General features: G+C 37.6%; 1 protein-coding gene across 2 annotated transcripts in view; it reads right to left on the minus strand.

The window, feature by feature from the left end:
* The window catches only part of METTL25 (methyltransferase like 25), an 86,087-nt gene that overhangs the window by 53,598 nt on the left and 12,621 nt on the right, over window positions 1-19,868 (minus strand). For both annotated transcript variants that reach the window (XR_014794618.1, XM_084878859.1), the window contains exons 2-5: window positions 10,970-11,134; window positions 10,346-10,452; window positions 6,335-6,934; window positions 1,987-2,134 (exon numbers count right to left, since the gene is read on the minus strand). Coding sequence is in view for 1 of the 2 variants with exons in the window: in XM_084878859.1 (XP_084734985.1) it covers window positions 1,987-2,134; window positions 6,335-6,934; window positions 10,346-10,452; window positions 10,970-11,134 (1,020 nt within the window). In the remaining variant the exon portion in view is untranslated. The remainder of the gene's footprint in view (window positions 1-1,986; window positions 2,135-6,334; window positions 6,935-10,345; window positions 10,453-10,969; window positions 11,135-19,868) is intronic.

Below are 19,868 nucleotides of genomic sequence, written 5' to 3' on the forward strand. Positions count from 1 at the left end.
TATAATATAGATATGTGAGTGTTTTATTTCTTTTTTTAGGTTCACAATTTTCTCCAAATTTTTATCTTGAAGATTTTTGTACTCTGAATAAAATTAGAAAAAATGGCAAGAAAAACATATATTCTCCATCTAAATTAAACTATTGTTAACTTTTTGCCATTTTTTTTCTCAATCAATGTATCTGTATATATTAAAAAATTTTCTTCTACGCACCTTTCATAAAAGATACTTTAAAAATCTCTGACATAAAAAAATCAAATTCGATTAAATATTTTTTATAAAAACCTCTGCCAGGTCTATAGATGACCTCTGTCTCACCCAGTCAAATTTCAATATAATTATATAATGATAATTTTTGCCTCTTATACACAACTAAATAAAAAGTAAAAATTTCCTATTCATTTGGATTTTAAAACTGAGAAAAGAACAAACAATACCATCCATATGCACACAGCTTCCTGGCTTAAGAATTCTTAGCAAGGGACACTGGATGTTGATAAAGATTCCATTCAACTAATAGGGAAGAAAACTGCTATATTAATATTAATAAAGTGACCTGAACCAGCAGTTTTGAAACCATATCTTATTAAGAGATATCCTATGTAATAAAAGAAAAATATGCAAATTGACCATCACTACAAACACACAAGATGGCCACCCCCATGTGGTTAAACATGGCTGCTCCCATGTGGAAACAAGATGGCCACCACAAGATAGCTGGCAGGGGAGGGCAGTTGTAGGCAATTGTGGGTGACCAGGTCAGCTGAGGAGGGTTGCTGGGGGGGACCCAGGACTCCAGGGGAGGGCAGTTAGGAGGGCAGTGGGGGGTGATCAGGCCAGCAGGTAGGGCAGTTGGGGGTCACCAGGCCAGCAGAGAAGGGCAGTTGGGGGAGACCAGGCCATCAGGGGAGGGCAGTTGTGGGGGGACCAGGCCAGCAGTGGAGGATAGTTGGGAGGGGGGTTACCCAGGCCCGCAGGGAGGGCAGTTAGGGGTGACCAGGCTAACAGGGGAAGGCAGTTAGGGATGACCAGGCAAGCAGAGGAGGGCAGCTGGGGGAGACCAGGCCTGCAGAGGAGGACAGTCAGGGCTGACCCGACTGGCAAAGGAGGGCAGTTAGGGGTGACTAGGCTAGCAGGGGAGGACAGTTAGAGGCAATTGGGCCAGCTGGGGAGCAGTTAGGTGTTGATCAGGCTGGCAGGGGAGTTGTTAGGGGGTGATCAGGCTAGCAAACAAAAGCAGTTAGGGGCAATCAGGAAAGGCAGGTGAACGATTGGGAGCCAGCCATCCTGGATTGTAAGAAGGATGTGCAGCAGACCGCTTAGGCCCGATCCCACTACAGGCGGTCAGACATCCCTCAAGGGGTCCCAGATTGGAGAGGGTACAGGCTGGGCTGAGGGACACCCCCCAACCCCCGTGCACAAATTTTGTGTACCACTCCTCTAGTAACATATAAAAAGAGCTGCTCTGGATGAAGGCATATGTGGTGCTTCAAATCCTGATGTTCTTTGCTCTTCAAGCAGCATCTCAGTCCAGGGAGCACAGTTTGAATACCATTATTTTAATGTCATTGCACAGTTTTGCAGCTTTTAAAATAATAAAATGTTAACTCTTAAAAATACAGTAATGAAAGATTTTTGAGAAATACCAATATTTCTCACAAAACTGAAAAGATTTTGAAAATAAAAGCAAACCTTGCAACTCTATAGTCATGACAAAAGAACTTAGCTTTATTATTTTACCACATAAAATTTTCAAATATTTGCAGTTTTCAGCATGCACTAAAACCATTTAATGAACAAAGAAAGTATAACAAAATGCATAAGGTGATAGTACATCAAATTTCAATTGATATATTAAAATTGCAAAAATATCAGATATTATTTTAAATGTTAATTCAAAATGACAACAATGTTAAAAAATGGAGAGCTAGAAAGCACCAATTATGCTGAAATAAATGAAATTATGAGATATGGAAAATATTTTACCTTTATCTGGGTCTTCAAATTCTTCAGATAAGAGGTGGTAGCAACAACCTACACTGCAAACTCCCTTGATTTTAGAATTGGATGTAAATATTCGTAGAGTATTTGAAGCAAGATCACCACAAGTATGTAGACCTACCATCAAGCAATCCTTTAAAAATGAGAAGAAAAACAAATTTTGGCAATTAAAAGGAGGGCTAAAAATACATTTCAGGTGAAGATTTTAAATGTTCATTAGAATATATGGAGCTTTTAAAAATGACCAAATTCTAACTAGAAAATACTGTGTTTTTAATTTATTTTTATAACAAACTAGAGGCCTGGTGCATGAAATTCGTGCACTGGAGAGGGGTTCCGTCAGCCCAGCCTTCCCCCTCTCACAATCTGGGAGTCTTCAGGGGATGTCCTACTGACGGCTTGCCTGCTCCCCTCGGGGGCTTAAGCCGCAGTCTGGCCTCTCTCTGCGGAAGGTGATCGATGGATCAGGGAAGGCACCAGCCCCATCACCCTGCTGCTGCTACCACTGCCGGCCACTGCAGCCACCAAAGTGTTTTCATCAACATGGACTCCAGTTCCTTCACCACGAAAAAATGACAACTTTCTTTAAGCATTTTCAAAATGTCTCTTTCATAGGATATGACATTTCTTTTTTTTTTTTAATCCTCACCTGAGGATATTTTTCTATTGATTTTTAGAGAGTGTGGATGAGAGAGGGAGAGACAGAGAAAAACATCAATGTGAGAGACACACTTTGCCTCCTGCATGAGCCCTGACCTGGGCCCTGGCCAAGGAGGAGCCTACAACCTAGGTACATGCCCTTGATCAGAATCGAACCTGGACCCTGCAGTCCACAGGCCAAGAATCTATCCACTGAGCCAAACTGGCTAGGGCAGGATATGACATTTCTTAGCCCCTCCAGCAGTGGACCTTCATTTTTTCCTCCAGGAGTGAGGTGGAAAACCCTAGCTCACCTTCTTGGATTCTTATTACCCAAGTTACCAAGAATACTGCGAGTGGCGCCCAGGGAGCTTAGCGAATGAGCTGTAAGAAAGGGTGTTTCCTCTGCAGCTCACCCACAGAGGCAGGACTGTTGGTGCACTGTCTCCCAGCGGGGGCGGGACCCCTGTGTGTTGTGTCTCTGCTCTGGGGCCCAGCCCCACCCCCAGCTGTGCCAAGGCTGCTGGGGCTGGGGGTGGCACGCAGCCCTCCCCCACCCATCTGCACACGCAACCTCTTCCTGAGCTGGCGTCCCATAATTTGCATATTACCTCTTTATATATAGAGAGATAATCATTCCCTTTATGGACAAAATGACTGTGATCATTTCTCCCAAATAAATACTTTTGAGTTGATTTTCCTACTGTTTTTAGTTACTTACCCATTTGAATTTTCTCTTTTCTGTTTCACAACTACCAAACTAAAGATTGGACTAATCAAATGTAGCATACATGACTATGAAAAACTTGTGATTTGAGACACATTTATACCTTATTAATATTTTTTATAAATTCACTTCTTCACAAATTGCCCATTAAAACATATAAAAAACAAACAAAAGGTGCCAAATTAACAAAAAAAGTTTACTTAGCTCATTCCTTGCTCAAATATAACAATTTAAAATTCAATGTAACAATTTTTGTTCTAAATTTTATAACAGTTTTATATAAATATTCTCCTATGAACTGTTTCAAAGCCAAATTTTAATGTATGCACATACTGAATCTGTACAACTGCATGTACTCACGTAATCTTGATCAATATACCAATTTTCTTTTAATTCTTCAGTGCCTTAATTTCCTCATCTGTAAAATGAGGATAATAATGGTACAAGCACATTGGAAAACACTGGCAGCTTACCATAAAGTTAAAACATACACTTGCTAACAATATGACCCACAAATCCCACTCTGGGCTAATTATCCAAGAGAAATGAAAACATGTCCATACAGTTAAAAATGGGCAGGGGACTTGAACAAACACATCTCCTAAGCAGGCATACAAATGCAAATCAAAACTACAATGAGATATCACTGACACCTCTTAGAATTGTTATTATCAATAAAACAAGTAACAAGTGTCAGAGAAGTTGTGGAGAAAAAGGAGCCTTCATTCACTGCTGGTGGAAAGGCACACTGATATAGCCACTATGAAAAACAGCACAGAGGGTCCCTCAAAAATTAAAAAAAAATTAAAAATAAATATGATCGAGTGACCCCTCTTTTGGGTATCTACCCAAAAAACTTGAAAACATTTATTCATAAAGATATATGCATAAGACATATGTTAACTGCAGTATTATTCACAGTGCCCAAGACATGGAAAACAACTGAAGTGTCCTTTGATAGATGATTGAATAAAGATGTGGTACATATAAACAATGGAATTCTACTTAGATGAAATGCTGCCATTTGTGACATGGGTGGATCTTGAGAATATCAGGCTAAGCAAAATAAGTCAGAAAAAGTCACTCATGATTTTACTCATATGTGGGATGTAAAACTGAAAGCAATAAATGAATAAACAGAGAAAACAAACAAAAACTCACAGACATAGAAAACAGTATGGTAGTTACCAGAGGGAAGGGAGGTGGGAGGTTAGTAAAGTATAAGGATGTCAAATATATGACGACAAAAGAAGATTTGACTAGGGTGGTGGACATATAACACAATATACAGATAATGTGTCATAGAATTGTACACTGGAAACCTACATAATCTTATTAACCAATGTCAGACCAATGAAATTAATTTAAAAAAAACTGAAAAATTTAGTAAGTAGATTACAACTTCAAAGGCTACATTGTTTGTTTGCGTTTTTTATTTTTCTTTAAAAAAACAATGAATTAGGCTAAATGATTTCTAGAAGATCCTCTACAATATTGTCTTAACATTCAATGATGCCTTTGTTTAAGAAATATTCTCTTTAAATTAAATTTGATAAACTTATAGTTTAGAAAAAAGTTGAAATTCTTTAAAAATATTCAGAAGCTAACATTTGCTCAAAAAATTGCATATTTGGTTACGAAAGCTAACATTAAATACTAGGGGCCCAGTGCACGAATTTGTACATCTTGAAAGGAACTGTGGGCCACAAGGCTGCAGTGGGCCTGGGGGTGGGTCAGCCCATCCTCCCCGCCCCTGCCCGGTCCCTCCCGCTGCAGCTCCTAGTCCCCTCTCTGCTGGCAGCCCCGCTCCCGCCACTGCTGCTGCTCCCACACGCTGATGGCACTGGCCCCACTCACACCCACGGATGGCGCAGAGCAAACTGATGCCAGCACCAGCTACAGGTGCAAGTGGGGCAGGCTCCAGCAGTGGATGTGAGCAGTGGCTGCCGGCCCCAATTACCCCTCAGGAGCAGGGGGAGGGGGAGAAGCCCTGAGGGGCAATCAGGGTTGGAAGCTGCATCTTGCACCCACTGACAGTGCTGAGCAATCAGGGCCGGTGCCGGGCACCAGCAGCGGGTACGAGCAGCAGCTCCAGTGCGGCAGCGGATGCCAGCATGGCTGGTGCTGCAAGCACCCAGCAGGACCACAGCATGCGGGAGGGAGCAAAGAATTTTTGGTAATCACCAGAGGCTCGCACCGATGACAGCGACTGATTGGTCTGGTGCCCTCACGCACCTGCTCCACCATCCTGCTGCAGCCAATGCCTGCCATGTTCCATGCTCTGCCGCCTGCTGCCAGCACCTGCCTTGTTCCACATGTGACCCCGGGTGGTCAGGGCATGTCATAGCAACTGGTTGTTCAGTGGTACTGCTGTTTGGTCTATTTGCATATTAGGGTTTTATATCTATAGAATAAAAACCCAGTGGTTGTAACATTGTAATGACCAAAGACCAGTCACCAGGAGGCTGTGTACACAGCGAGGTGCATGCAAGTGGGCAGGGCTGCAAGCACGGCAGGTCTGTGAGTGCAGTGAGGCATGTGTGTGTGGTGGGGCCACACAATTTCACGCACTGGGCTTCAGTTTATAGCGAATATTGCTGTAGATATCTCTTCAAATATAAATTAAAATGCACAGGTTTTCTTGAATTGGAATTTTAATAATCCCTATATTATATAATGAGAACTTAGCTTATTAACTTTTGTGCTAGTACTTCTGTTTAATTTAGAAGTGGAAGACACTGAAATGAGTGGAAGACACTCTATTTTGGAAAACTGTAATTGTCATATTTTGTACTCCTATCAGATTTTGATAGCTGTGAGAATCATAAAAGTCTGTACATAATTTTAGCTCTTTAGATTAATGTAACCAAATAAGATATGTAGGTTAAGTAAGCTACTATTAAAATTTAATTGTATGTCCTAGAGCAGTTTTATAAATCAAATTAAGGAATTCAAATGTGAAATTACCTCCAGATCTTTAATAATATCATGTAGTTCTGAATCAGCAGTAATAAAAGATGTTAAAGGTGAGTATATATTTGATTCATTTGACTTGGATGTTGTTTTTCTTCTCTCTTTATTTGCTTCTGACATTTTTCTCTTGGGTATTTTGGAGGAAGAAGTAAGTTCAATGGCATTAATAGGCAAACGGTCTATAAGAGAAAAGGCATTTTCAAGACACAAATTTTCTTCTCGATGTGAATGAACATGTAGGTTTTCCATTTGTTTTCTAATGTTAGAAATAACAGAACTCGAAAAGTCTGGCAAAAAATCTGATGTAGACATCATTCCTTGATTTGCAGGACTGTTGTTACATACTCCCTGAATATCTGTTTTATTTTTAACTTGATCTTGCGTTTTCTTTTCTTTTGCCATTTTGAAGGGCAGTTCATTGACATCTAAGTTTGACTGGGTATGATAGACTTTCCAATGTTTCTTCAGCTTCCTGTTTCTCTCCTGAGCTCCATGAGTATTGGTATTTGAGGAATCAATTCCATAAACTTTTAAGCCATACTTCAGGGACAAATAGGAACTTAGGTAGCCTTTTCCAGAACCCAGGTCAATTACCTAAATAAAAGCAGAATGAATTAAAGTAAACAAATGGTTGTATACTTTATACAATCTCTTCTTTTTTATTTTAATTTTGATTCTTATTAAAAACCAATCACCCTCATCATTTTTATTTAACTTTTTAAAAGAAGATCTAGACAGTGTAATGTAAAGAAAAATATGCAAAAGTTATAAATACTGGAAATGAAACTCTCTTTCTTCATAGATAATATGACTGTGTCTCAGAAAATCCTGATTAATATACCAAAGAAATCTAACATAACAAGTGAATTTAGCCATGTGTCAGAATACAGGATCATTAGAAATTAATAATGAACCATTAGAATATATACAATACAGTAGCAAATTATAAAATAATTAGCATATTACTAAAATATCTAGTAATAAATGTAACAAAGGTTGTGTAAGGTCCCTATACACTGAAAACTACAAAACATTGCATAGGAAAAATTTAATAGATTAAATAATGATATACCATATTGATAAAACATGAGATTCAATTTTTAGATGGCAATTCTCCCAAATTGACATACAGATTCAATGCAATCCTAATAAAATTCCAGCAGATTTTTAAAAAAGAAATTGACAAACAGATATTACAGTTTATATAACAAGGCACAGTTCCTAGAATAACCGCAACACTTTTGAAAAAGAAAAAGATTGGAGGATTTACACACTTTTGGAATCAATATAAAACTAGCATAATCAAAATAGTATAATGCTAGTATAAAATTTGCCAGCCCACATTTACATCTTATTGACCCAAGCAGACTTCTATCCCTGTCCAAACTGACTTTTGGTAACATATGCTGTGTTAGCCATAGAATGGAAAACTCCGTGCAGTTAAAAGTTGTATAAGCCATAAAACGTTTTGCCTTCAAACTATCTGGTCTCAACTGCAAATTTTCCACCATCCTGATTTCCTACTCTTTACTCACAATAGTATTTTCCATCCTGGATCATCTCATAGGTTAGAAGACAGCGGAGTCTCTAGTCCAATGTCCGGTGTGACTGACCTTCCTAGTCTCCTAATTCTGTTCAGGACACTTTCTCACAAAAACATTGTTATACACAGTGGTCACTATACTTCAGATAGAAGTTATATTTTGTTGACTAACTTGAAGATCTAATTACCATTCTAAGCTAAAGCCTTTCAAATTTTCAATAAATTTATTACACCAATATGGAATTCTCTGGTGAACTTCATAATCATATATCCATCGATTTGCCTAACATTTCTTTCTTGAGTGTCTAATAAGCTTTTCAAACTTAACGTGTTCCAAACTAACTGCTTGATATTTTCTGTAAAACCTGCCTCTCCCCAAATCTCCATCACAGTTAATGAGAGCTCTCTGGGGTCACTAGTAAAGGCAAGTGTTTCTGATCCTGGATTTCCATCGACCATCATGAAATCTGCATTTTAAAAGTAAAGTAGTACATATGTAAAACATTTTAAAATAAACTACTGTGAGAATCAAATATTGCTATTAAATGATTTAAGATACAGATCTTGTAAAAGTCTTTAGGAGCTTTCATTCACTAAAAAAACAATTTCCTTTGTTTTGAAAAAAATCCCTTAAAGCAGGTCTAACATGATATTTTAAGGTATTTCAAAATTTTTCTCTGCTATTTAGAAATAAAATAAATCTGTTTTATTAAATTTATTTATTATTATGCAATATTTTACATAAATAAAAGAATAAATACTGTCCAAATGTAAAGTTATGAAGCACAATAAATACCCTTTATCTTAGTTTTTGTGTTACAACAGAGCAGATTCTACACCAGAGATTTTTAAGTATAAGTGATTTATTTGGGAGGTGAAAGAAGGGTAGATAAGTAGAGAAGAGAAAAAGAGAAAGGAAGGCAGCCCAATAAAAGGTGCATTATTAATCAAGTTACTTTTAGGGCAACTTGGGTTTAATTGCACTGGAAATTCTGAGAGCTAGTGGAGAAGGCATACCTCAGAAGAATCCACCGGAAATGTCAGGGAGCTGATGTATTTGCATATTAACTTGTACTAGTCAGTGGTTCAAGGCTTGACACAGACAGGGATTAATTCCCAGAACGTGTATGCAAGCAGCGCCTTGTTTCAGCAGCCAGAGAAAACCCACAGGGAAGGAAATGCAGATATTGCCAGGTAGAAAGTAGGCTGGCACACCATGAACTGGTAAGGCCCAAGAGTATTTGGGTTAGGTGTCCAACAGCACTGGCTCTACCCATGAACCTATCAGCCATCCTAAAAACTAGAACATTAATATCTCTACTGCATTAATTGTGAATGGTTTTCCATCCATAACCCATTTCCCTACCTTCCCTACCTCCCCTGCCATTTCCGTACCTCTCAAATTATTATGATTCCATTGCTATTTTCTTATAATTTTTTACCTCAGGAATATACCACTGTTTTTCTTTAGAGCTTTTAAATATGGTGGTCTTCTGTAAATTGCTTATTTTTCCCCATTCAATTTTATGTTTCTAATATTCATCCATGTGATTTGTATGGCAACAGTTTGTTAAGCTTTACTGCGTACTTGCACCTTGTGGTCTAGATGAGCATCACTGCCATGGTGAGCCTGTTACTAATCCTGAAAGGTATTGCTTAGATATGATACACTTGAGAAAGATTAAAAACTATTGCTTAGCTCTTGCCTCTACCCTACAGAGTTACATTGTCACATGTGGTTGTGCCCACACCGTGATAATTTTCTAATCATCCTCAGACTCTCCACAAGTCTGGAAGAATCCATGGAAAAGATTGTAACACCTAATAAAAACTGAAGGAGGGAAAATCGTCCATTACCCCCATAGATGTTCTCATAGGGATAAGAAAAATAACTTACTATTTTTATAAGCCAGGGGGAAAAAATAACTTACTATTTTTATAGGTCCAGGCAATCTTTGATTTTATTTTAACATCTGTTTTCAAAGATCTGTTACACAAAAGCGATTTTTCACAACAGGAATGCACTGTAATTCTGACAGTGTAAAAGAATCCAAGTCCTAAAATACAGTTTCTTTGTGTTACTATAATGAGGTAGGTACCCCATATCACAGCTTGGCCGGGTCCTGAGAACAATTCTGCAAAATGTCATCATCATAATGCTGCCTCAAGTTGGAATTATAACATGTCAAAGGGAATCATTTTTAACTTCTATCCACTCCGAAAAGAGTGAAATTTGTGGCAAAACTTGCATGGTGATATCTTATTTTTGGTATACTTTTGTTATAATTGGAGTATTTGGGAAATGAGAGCACATTTTTAAAGGCTCTGACATACCTCATGTCAGCTATCATTTAATGGCATTTTAAAGGCTAGATAGTAATAGTAGAAAAAGGAATTCGAATGATACAAAAAAAAAAGAGGCAATAATGTTAACACCTGAAAACACAGGGAAATGCCCTCACCTGCTTTATACCGCAGTAATCAGCAATGCTGCTGATCAGCTCCGACATGGCCTGAACTTCGTGAGATTTTTTCAAATTCATAAACTCATCTGTCTTCACACTGTCACCTGAGTAGAAATACAACAAAATTAAAACACTGCTATTAAAGAAACAAAAGTTAATAAGGACCATCACTTGACATTCATGTGTTCTGTAAGTAACCATGAAAATAATATAGATTCTATTGTGATGTCTATTAGTATATAATACATCTCTATAGGTTTAGCTCCTATGATTCAAATTTGAATTAACAAAATCAATGAGACCCACAGAACATTATTAAAATGTTCCCTGACACATAAAATGATTAACTATAAAGAAAAAGACTGATAATTGAACTACCATATAGAAAAAAATGTGGAGAACCAGAATGAAGTTCTGTTTAAAATGTTGCATGAGAAGACCCACTTGCATAAGTCTATTTGGGTTCATGATATACTAGTAAGGTTGAACACTAAATTAAGACCATATTGGAAAGACATACATATATGAACAATATACTGCTTCTAAGTGCCTAAAACCATACATACTCACACACACACACACACACACACACACACACACACACACACAAAACACACCTACCAGTTTTCTCTTCTTTAATTCCTCGAAGGGCTACAAGCAATTGCTCAAAAGGAGTACATATTCCCAAGTTTTGTATAGAATAATATTTCGCAGCCAGAGCAAAGGCTTCCACACTAACTAGCTTCTGGGAAGTTTCACAAAATATTTTAGAAAAACCAGAAATACCTGAGGAAAAAAAAGAAGCCAGAAAATGTTAGCAATAATTAAATAAAAGCTAATTGTGTGAGATTAAAAAAATTAATGAAAAAAAAACAACAGTGGATCTTTACAACAAATTACAATACTTTCATTTTAGTGTGAATTTTGCGATAATTTTAATGGTTCAATTATATTTGTTATTTACACTGTTAAGCTACTGTAACACTCAGTTTCCTCCTAACACAGTACAATTAATATATTTAAACTCCAAATTAAAATTTGGCCTTGTTTATGTTCCATGAGACAAAAAAGAAAAGAGAAAGAAAGAAAGAAAGGAAGAAAGAAAGAAAGAAAGAAACAAAGAATTTAAATCCTGCTCAACTATAATGTAGTCATGAAATTTATGAATGGCCCCGGCTAACCTACAAATGTGAATTTAAAGCAGGTTAGTCCCCACAACACTGTCATTCCCTGTCCACACTGCATGTGGAACAATGCCAATATCCCCTGTGGTACAAAGATTTCTGTAAAACAGTTCTTACATAATTTAAATCATGTAGAATTGGGGGGGGGGGGGGAGAGGGGAGGTATGTAGTCAGTGCAGTGAACCCAATATGAGTTCTAAAACTAATGAGATGATGATCAGGTGAAAACATTTCGTTTTCTTTCCATGCTCAGTTGAAACCAGACACTCTGAGCTATCGACCGTTTCCAAATGCTCACTCATTCAGAAGAGTCTGGTGAACTGCTGTTCTGTCTGCAACATCCAGTGGCCCGTTCTGTGGGAGGATCAGGCAGCTTGTAGAACTCAGGTGTGGCCACACCTTGCCCAGCGGAACTTTGTCATTTATAGACAGAAGTTTTAAGAGTATTAGAAGATTCACTGCACATCCTTTCCCCAGAACTGTAATAGCTGCAGGATGTGTCAAGGTGGAACCTGCTTCGGCCTGAGTTCCCAAGTAACTACAACAAAGACATTCAATGCTGTCAAACCACAATGGACATGCAGAATGAGAAAAGTAAATTTGGTTGCTTTTAGTCACTGAGATTCTAGACTTATTACCGCAGCATAATATTAACAATTCTGATGAATATACATAAACACTTATTGATTTAGTTTGTATTTACTCAATCCCACTTTCCCATGGTCATTTTTAATACATGTTAATTTGTTAACAAATGGTTAAAAAAGGCATTCAAATGTGTCTATAGGGGTTCAAAGAAACTCTTTGAATGAAGAAGTTCAATGAAGTCCATTTACTGAAAATTATTTTTAATAACTCAAAAAAAACACACATCCAGTGGTTAAATGAAGTTTGTAAAAACTTCTGGTTATAAAAGCACGTGCAATCCAGGGAATAACTTTGGTCCTACCAGAAAAACCATATTACATACTATGAAGTCTATTTTATGATAGCTCATCCTTCATAGTTCCTTATAAAATTATACAAATCCACTTACACACAAAGAATGATACTCCTTAGCACAAATTAAGAGCAAGAAAATCGATGAAGGTTTACAGAATTATAAACAAAAACTGTATGCTTAAGATAGTTTCTTTGTTTTTTTTGTTACTTGTATTTTTAAAGTTTTTAAAAATATATTTTGATTGATTTCAGAGAGGAAGGGAGAAGGAAAGAGAGATATAAACATCAATGATGAAAGAGAATCATTTATCAGCTGCCTCCTGCACACCCCCAACTGGGGATCAAGCCCACAACCCAGGCTTGTGCCCTAACCTGGAATCAAACTGTGACCTCCTGGTTCATAGGTCAATGCTCAACCACTAAGCCATGCCAAACAGGGTAAGTTGGTATCTTTTTTTAAAGCTATTATCTATTAAGTTGGTGGTGGTAACATTTACCAATTTAATTTATAAGAATAAAATTGGCAGAGGTATATAACTTCCATTTCTGAATCAACTAAGTGGAAATTTAAACTGTAAAATTACTATAGTGCATGCAGACTGGTGCAGCCACTGTAAAGAACAGTATGGCGTTTCCTCAAAAAACTAAAAATGGAACTCCCATTTGACCCAGTTATCCCACTTCTAGGAATATATCCCAAGAAACTAGAAATACCAATCAGAAAGGATATATGCACCCCTATGTTCATAGTGGCACAATTTACTATAGCTAAGATTTGGAAATAGCCTAAGTGCCCATCCGCAGATGAGTGGATTAAAAAACTGTGGTACATCTACACGATGGAATACTATGCTGTAGTAAAAAATAAGGAATTCTTATCATTTGCAACCACATGGATGGAATTGGAGAGCATTATGCTAAGTGAAATAAGCCAGTCAGAGAAAGATCTATATCACATGATCTAACTCGTTTATGGAATATAATGAACAAAAACAGATCCAGAGACAAAGAAGCATCAATCAGACCATCAACTCTCAGAGGGAAGGTAGGAGAGGGTGGAGGTAAGGGGGAGAGATCAACCAAAGGACTTGTATGCATGCATAAGCCTAATCAAGAGATACAGACAAGAGGAGGGTGAGGGCATGAGTGGGTGGGGTAGAGGGAAGGCTATGGGGTGATAAGGACACATATGAATACCTTAATCAATAAAGAAAAAAAAGATTAATTACTATAGTGATTTATGTAACATATATTTTGTATATGATATAAAGTTTTTTGGACATTTTACAAACTGAATTTACTAATGCAGCCAAAGGTAATAAAATCCACATCAAAATATTTAGGCGTGATACAGAGGGGAAAACTCAGTCAACTATTAAGTGAGACTCTCAGGTTTAAGGGCTGTCTCAACATCCCCAAGTTCCAGGGCAGCAATTTCTTAGAGTGTGATAGAATAAGAGTATTAAATCTCAAAGTGCAGAGGGACTATTATAGTCGTCAGTTATTGGACAATGTTGCCAACAGAAAGAAATGTGATGTTTCTGTTGGAAGAGTAAAAGTTCAAATCAACTTAACTATCCTATTCAAAATACTTGAAAACATTCCAATTCAAGCTTAATTAAATGTTGTTAATTTGCTTTTAATTATAGGCCTCCCAGTAATTTCAGAATTTTGGAGACCTAAATTACAAAGATATTATCTTTTCAATAATGTTTACTTTTATAAAAAGAATAGTGTTTTTATTCAGCCCATCAGTTTAGATCAGTAAGAATGACACCAGTTTATTAAGATAAATCTAGAACTCAATGGAAATATCTTTTTTTTTTTCAGGGTAACAGCAACAAACTTTACTCTGTATATATAGATAGATATAATTTTAAAAACATGATCCTTCCATACAACTTCTGTTAACCCAGTAGTACAAGCTATTTCTGTCCTACAAAATTTTCCTTTTATAGCTACGAGGGAGAAAGTGACCTATTACATTTATCAATACATCTCACATAGCCTGATGTACAAACAGCACTTCACCGAATTTGAGCCAAAAACTAGAAGTCTTTCATTTTTAGCAGAAAAAAATCTTTTTGAATTAGGAAAATATATATAGATTCTATACTTTCTTTGTTTTCAAGTAATCAGTCTATAACTTCTACTGAGAGAGAAAGAGATGTGTGTCAGTATTCCTGTCATTACTTCCATCTCTGAAACAATACGTGAGCAAAACCATATGGAATGGTAACAGTGTACATACTCCTCATAGTGCTTCTTCGGGTGATTTATGAGTTTGGGTTTGACAGCTAGCAAAACAAAATCCACAGCGCTACTGAATTTATATAATTCTTAATTAGATGTTTTTACACAGGGAAAGCTTCGTTTTTAAATTTGATGCCCAATGCATCTGCATTATTATGTGTCTTGATTATTTTGCCAATATCTCCCTCTACTGGACATACGTGTTTTGCTTTATTACATGCACTGTCTTTATTTACTTAGGTGTTGTTGTTTTTTAATTTATTAAGGTACTACAAATAGTTGTGCTTTTTTTTTCCCCCACCGACCTCCCCTCCACCCTCCCCATGTCTTGCATCTGTTGGTTGTGCTTGTATGCATGCATACAAGTCCTTCGATTGATCTCTTACCCCCTTAACCCTCTCCTACCTTCCCCCTGTAGTTTGATAGTCTGTTCAATGCTTCTTTGCCTCTATCTATTTTTGTTAGACAGTTTATAATGGTCTTTATATTCCATAAATGAGATCATATGGTATTTATCTTTCACTGACTGGCTTATTTCACTTAGCTCTCCAGATCCATATTTACTTAGCTTTCATGAACCCTAAATCACTATTCCACAGAGGTTTCTTATGAGATCGGGTAATAGGGCATGAGGAAGCAAGGGGAGCAAACAGGCAGGGGAGAAGGCATTGTCTACAATATGAGATCAGGAAATCTCTAAGTATTGTTTTTTTTTAAGAGCAGAGATCAATGTATAAGATAGAGAAATTATATATACACATTGATTATAAAAATGTTAAGGTAAAGCCCTAGCCAGTTTAGCTCAGTGGATAGAGCATCGGCCTGCAGAATGAAGGGTCCTGGGTTCCATTCTGGTCAAGGGCATATGTCCGGGTTGCGGGCTTGATCCCCAATGAGGGGTGTGCAGGAGCTAACTGATCAATGATTCTCTCTTATCGTTGATGTATCTACCTCTCCGCTCCCTTACTCTTTGAAATCATGAAAATATATTTTAAAAAAAGGTTAAGGTAAAGAAATGAATAATGATGTTTCAAAATTAAAAATAAAATAGAAACAATCAATAAATGTACATTTATATTTAATAAATAAAAAATGTCAAAATTAAATGTGTGTCCTTTTACTTGAATATTACCTAGCTCTTCAAGGAAGTCAGAGTAATATTAGGATACACAAAAACTCATCACTATTATTGCTTTATTGCTAACACTTATTACACATATACTATATGCTGGGCACCATGTTAAACAGTTTACATTAAATGAAATAGTCTGACAAGTTAGCTACATAGTGCTATTACCCCCATTTATAGAGGAAGAAATTGAGACTTAGAGAGGCTGCAGGTTACCCAGGTTCACAGATACAGGAAGTGGCAAGGTGTGAACCAGGGCAGTGTTCCACCTTGCTTCTAATTCCCACATTCAATTAGCATGCCATGGCAACAAGTCCACGGGACAACAAACGAAGCCAGGCAAAAGAGCAGTTAAGGAAAGTGCTAGACAGATTGGAATGTCAGAATCAGGTCTAGTAAGAACTGCCTCTGGCATAGATCAATACGTGTAATATCTTAAGCTAGTTCATACGTTGTTTATCTTCTTAATTCTTTCACTTTCTTTACTCCCCTCAACACCTCCCTCTTTACCAGAAGCGGTCTTAAGGTTTCAAGAAATTAAAAAAGTAATTTCTACATTTAAAACAACTGATAAGTCTCTGAAAAGGAAATAAAAGTTTTTATGATAAGGTTTTGTTGTGGAAACAGGACAATGGTACTGCTCACGTCCAGTTGAAAAGCAGCACACCTTGTATGTAGCCGTACTCAGTTAACAGGAAATAAACGGATGGATGGATGGATGAAAACAATTCCTCAGTACATTTACCACTGTAGCATCACCAGGTACCTGAGCAGAACGAATTCTCAGACTCTGTGGTGCCAGTGATTACTGAGGCCATGGGGAGGACTTCACTGGCACTGCCGAGCCTGTGAGAGCAGCATGGAACCTCACTTCAGCCCTAAGGTGTATAATTGCAAGGTGAAGGAAAGAGTGATTTAGAAAATTTAAGAATGTAATGAAATATAAAATGCAATCATGTATTAATTCTGGGCTTTAACTGTGTTACAAGGGATTAGGGCAAAGGTTACTATTGCTATTGTAACACGGAATAAAACAGCCCTATGCCCAGAATTTCAAGAATAAATCAGCAGTATCCTCTTAACAATCTTCACAAGGACATAAAAATGTTCTGAATTTGCCAAAACCGGTTTGGCTCAGTGGATAGAGCGTCAGCTTGCAGACTGAAAGGTCCCAGGTTCGATTCCGGTCAAGGGCATGCACCTTGGTTGCAGGCACGTCCCCAGTAGGGGGTGTGCAAGAGGCAGCTGATCGATGTTTCTAACTCTCCCTCTCTCTTTCTCTCTGTGAAAAATCAATAAAATATATATTTTTTAAAAATGTTCTGAATTCATCCCATATAATAAAAGCCTAATATGCAAATATACCAAACGGCAGAACTACCGGTCGCTGTGATGCACACTGACCACCAGGGGACAGACAGTCAACACTGACGAGTGCAGCAGTGGTGGTAGGAGCCTCTCCTGGCTCCATGGCAGTGCTAAGGGGGAGCAGGTCTATGCCGTCAAGTGGGCATCCCCTGAGGGCTCCTGGACTGCAAGAGGGCGCTAGGCTGAGGGAGTCATCGCCCCCCAAGTGCACAAATTTTGTGCACCAGGCCTCTAGTTTCTACATAAATGCCCTACAGAGATACCTGCAATTCAAAAAGTTCAAAACTGAACAGAAGTTCCCATGTTTGCTGAACCTTTCCTTTCTCCTGTTTCCTATCTAGTTGACAGTGTCATCCCTCACTCAGTGCTGAAGCTAAAAATCTTTACATTACCATAAAGCATCTGTGCCTTCAATGGACATACCAGCCTCCCATCAATCTTAACGTAAAATGTCCTTCCAATGTCCCCCCCCACACACACACACTATCATGCTGTGCTTCAAACTCCATTAACTCTCACCAGTGCCATAGGATTAGCTCCATAGGTGATATTTCTCCTTACCAATAAAACTATGATAGAACAATGCTCAATAAATGTTGGCTGAGTTGAATTAGACATGTTTTCTAGAATGGAAACTGACTTATATTCAATGCAAATTTAATAACGTAGTTTAAGGCTTTGGCTTCTGTTGACTTGAGGCTTCAATCATTTATACTTGCTTAGGAGACTTCAATGCAAAGTTAAAGTCTGACTTGTTAAACTATGAAAATATAGATGGGATGTATTAAATTTTATGAGTGCCTTAATATACCTATAATTCTATCAATCATGTAAGAAAGAAAACAGAATATATACTGTTGCTTTTTAAAATAAAACAATTTATATCATCCAATTATGTGTTAAGAAACTTTGCCAATGCTACTTGAGTGTAATTTATGGTTCCATGCAAAATGAAAAAATACGTTATTTCCACATGAAAACCTCTTAGAAAGAATAAGATATTACTAACAAAGAATTGACATGCATGTTCTTATTGTGCCAATATTAACATGAGAGTGGATGTATAAAGCACGTGTAAACATTTCAAAAGCATTATTCACATTTAACTGTTACTCACAAAAATAAAATATAAAAATAGGAAAAAATCTAACCACAGTATTTTAACTCTATCAGATCCTTTCTATAGTTTAATTTGAAGGAAAATATAAAACCATACTAAACTCCCAGCTATTTATAAATTGATTTGGTAAATAAAAAATAAACTTGATTAAATAAACAATTGAGCCCTGGTCGGGTAGTTCAGTTGGTTAGAGCATCATCCTGATATACCAAGGTTTGATCCCCAGTCAGGGCACATACAAGAACCAACTAATGAATGTATAACTAAGTGGAACAATTTGATGTCTCTGTCTCTCCCTCTCTAAAAATCAACTTAAAAAAAGAAACAATTCAGAGGTGTTCACTATCTATACTAATAAAAGGGTAATATGCTAATTAGACCAGACGTCTTCTGGACGACCTTCGGATGTCCTTCCGGACAAAGCAGGCAGGGCAAAGCGGCCCAGGGTCCTGGCACCGGGCTGGCTGGAGCGAAGCTGCCCTCGGTCCCGATGCCTGTGGCTGGGGTCGGATTGGGACTAAACCAGCAGCTGGACACCCCCCGAGGGTCCCGGATTGGAGAAGGTGCAGGCCAGGCTGAGGGACAACCCCCCCTCCCTCGTGCACAAATTTCATGCACCAAGCCTCTAGTGTACAACATAATAACTGAACCTGAATGAAGCTCATTTTGTTACAATTTGTGATTCATCTATGGGACATTGTGTCTTATCATTTACAAAGTATTTTGACAACAAGTGTTCAAAGTGTGGATCCGAGTTCCAAGGGGATCAGCACTACCCAGCTGTAACTGTATTGAAACGCCACTTGTGCTGTGCTTACTCAGGTCTTTACACTTGTTTTTAACTCTGTCTGAGAACATCTCCTACCAGATATTTTTACGGCTGACTTTCTCACTTTCTTTAGGTCTTTGCTCAAAAGTTACCATTTCAGTGAAAACTTCTCTGACAATCCTATTTTTAAAACTGCACCCCATTCAATTCTTATTACTCTCTTATTCTTTATTAATTTTTATAGCACTTACACCATCTAACATTACAAGTAAAATCCAAGAGAACACAGATTTTTATTTACTGCCATATTTCTAGAACCTAGAATAATGCTTGGCACTTAGTTAAGTTCTCAATGAATGAACAAAGAAATGAGCAAAAACTAGTTTTGAGTCAGGCCAGTGTGGCTCAGTGGTTGAATGTCAAACTATGAACCAGGAGGTCACAGTTCAATTCCCAGTCAGGGAATATACCTGGGTTGCTGGCTAAATCCCAAATAGGGAACCTTGCAGGAGGCAGCCAATCAATGTTTCTCTCTCATTACTGATATTTCTCTCCCTCTCTCTGAAATCAATACAAAAATAAAAACAAGAAACAAAGTTGTTTTTTTTAAAAAAAAAGATTTAGGTCTGAATTCTGATTCTCAGACTGTTTATCTCTGTGTGGCCATGAACTATTTATTTGCTCTAAGACTTGATTTATCTATAAAACTAGAGGTCCGGTGCATGAATCTGTGCACCAGTGGGGTCCCTCGGGCT

The sequence above is a fragment of the Pipistrellus hanaki genome, assembly GCF_964339955.1.
Source record: "Pipistrellus hanaki genome assembly, chromosome: 3".
In the NCBI taxonomy this organism is placed as follows: domain Eukaryota; kingdom Metazoa; phylum Chordata; class Mammalia; order Chiroptera; family Vespertilionidae; genus Pipistrellus; species Pipistrellus hanaki.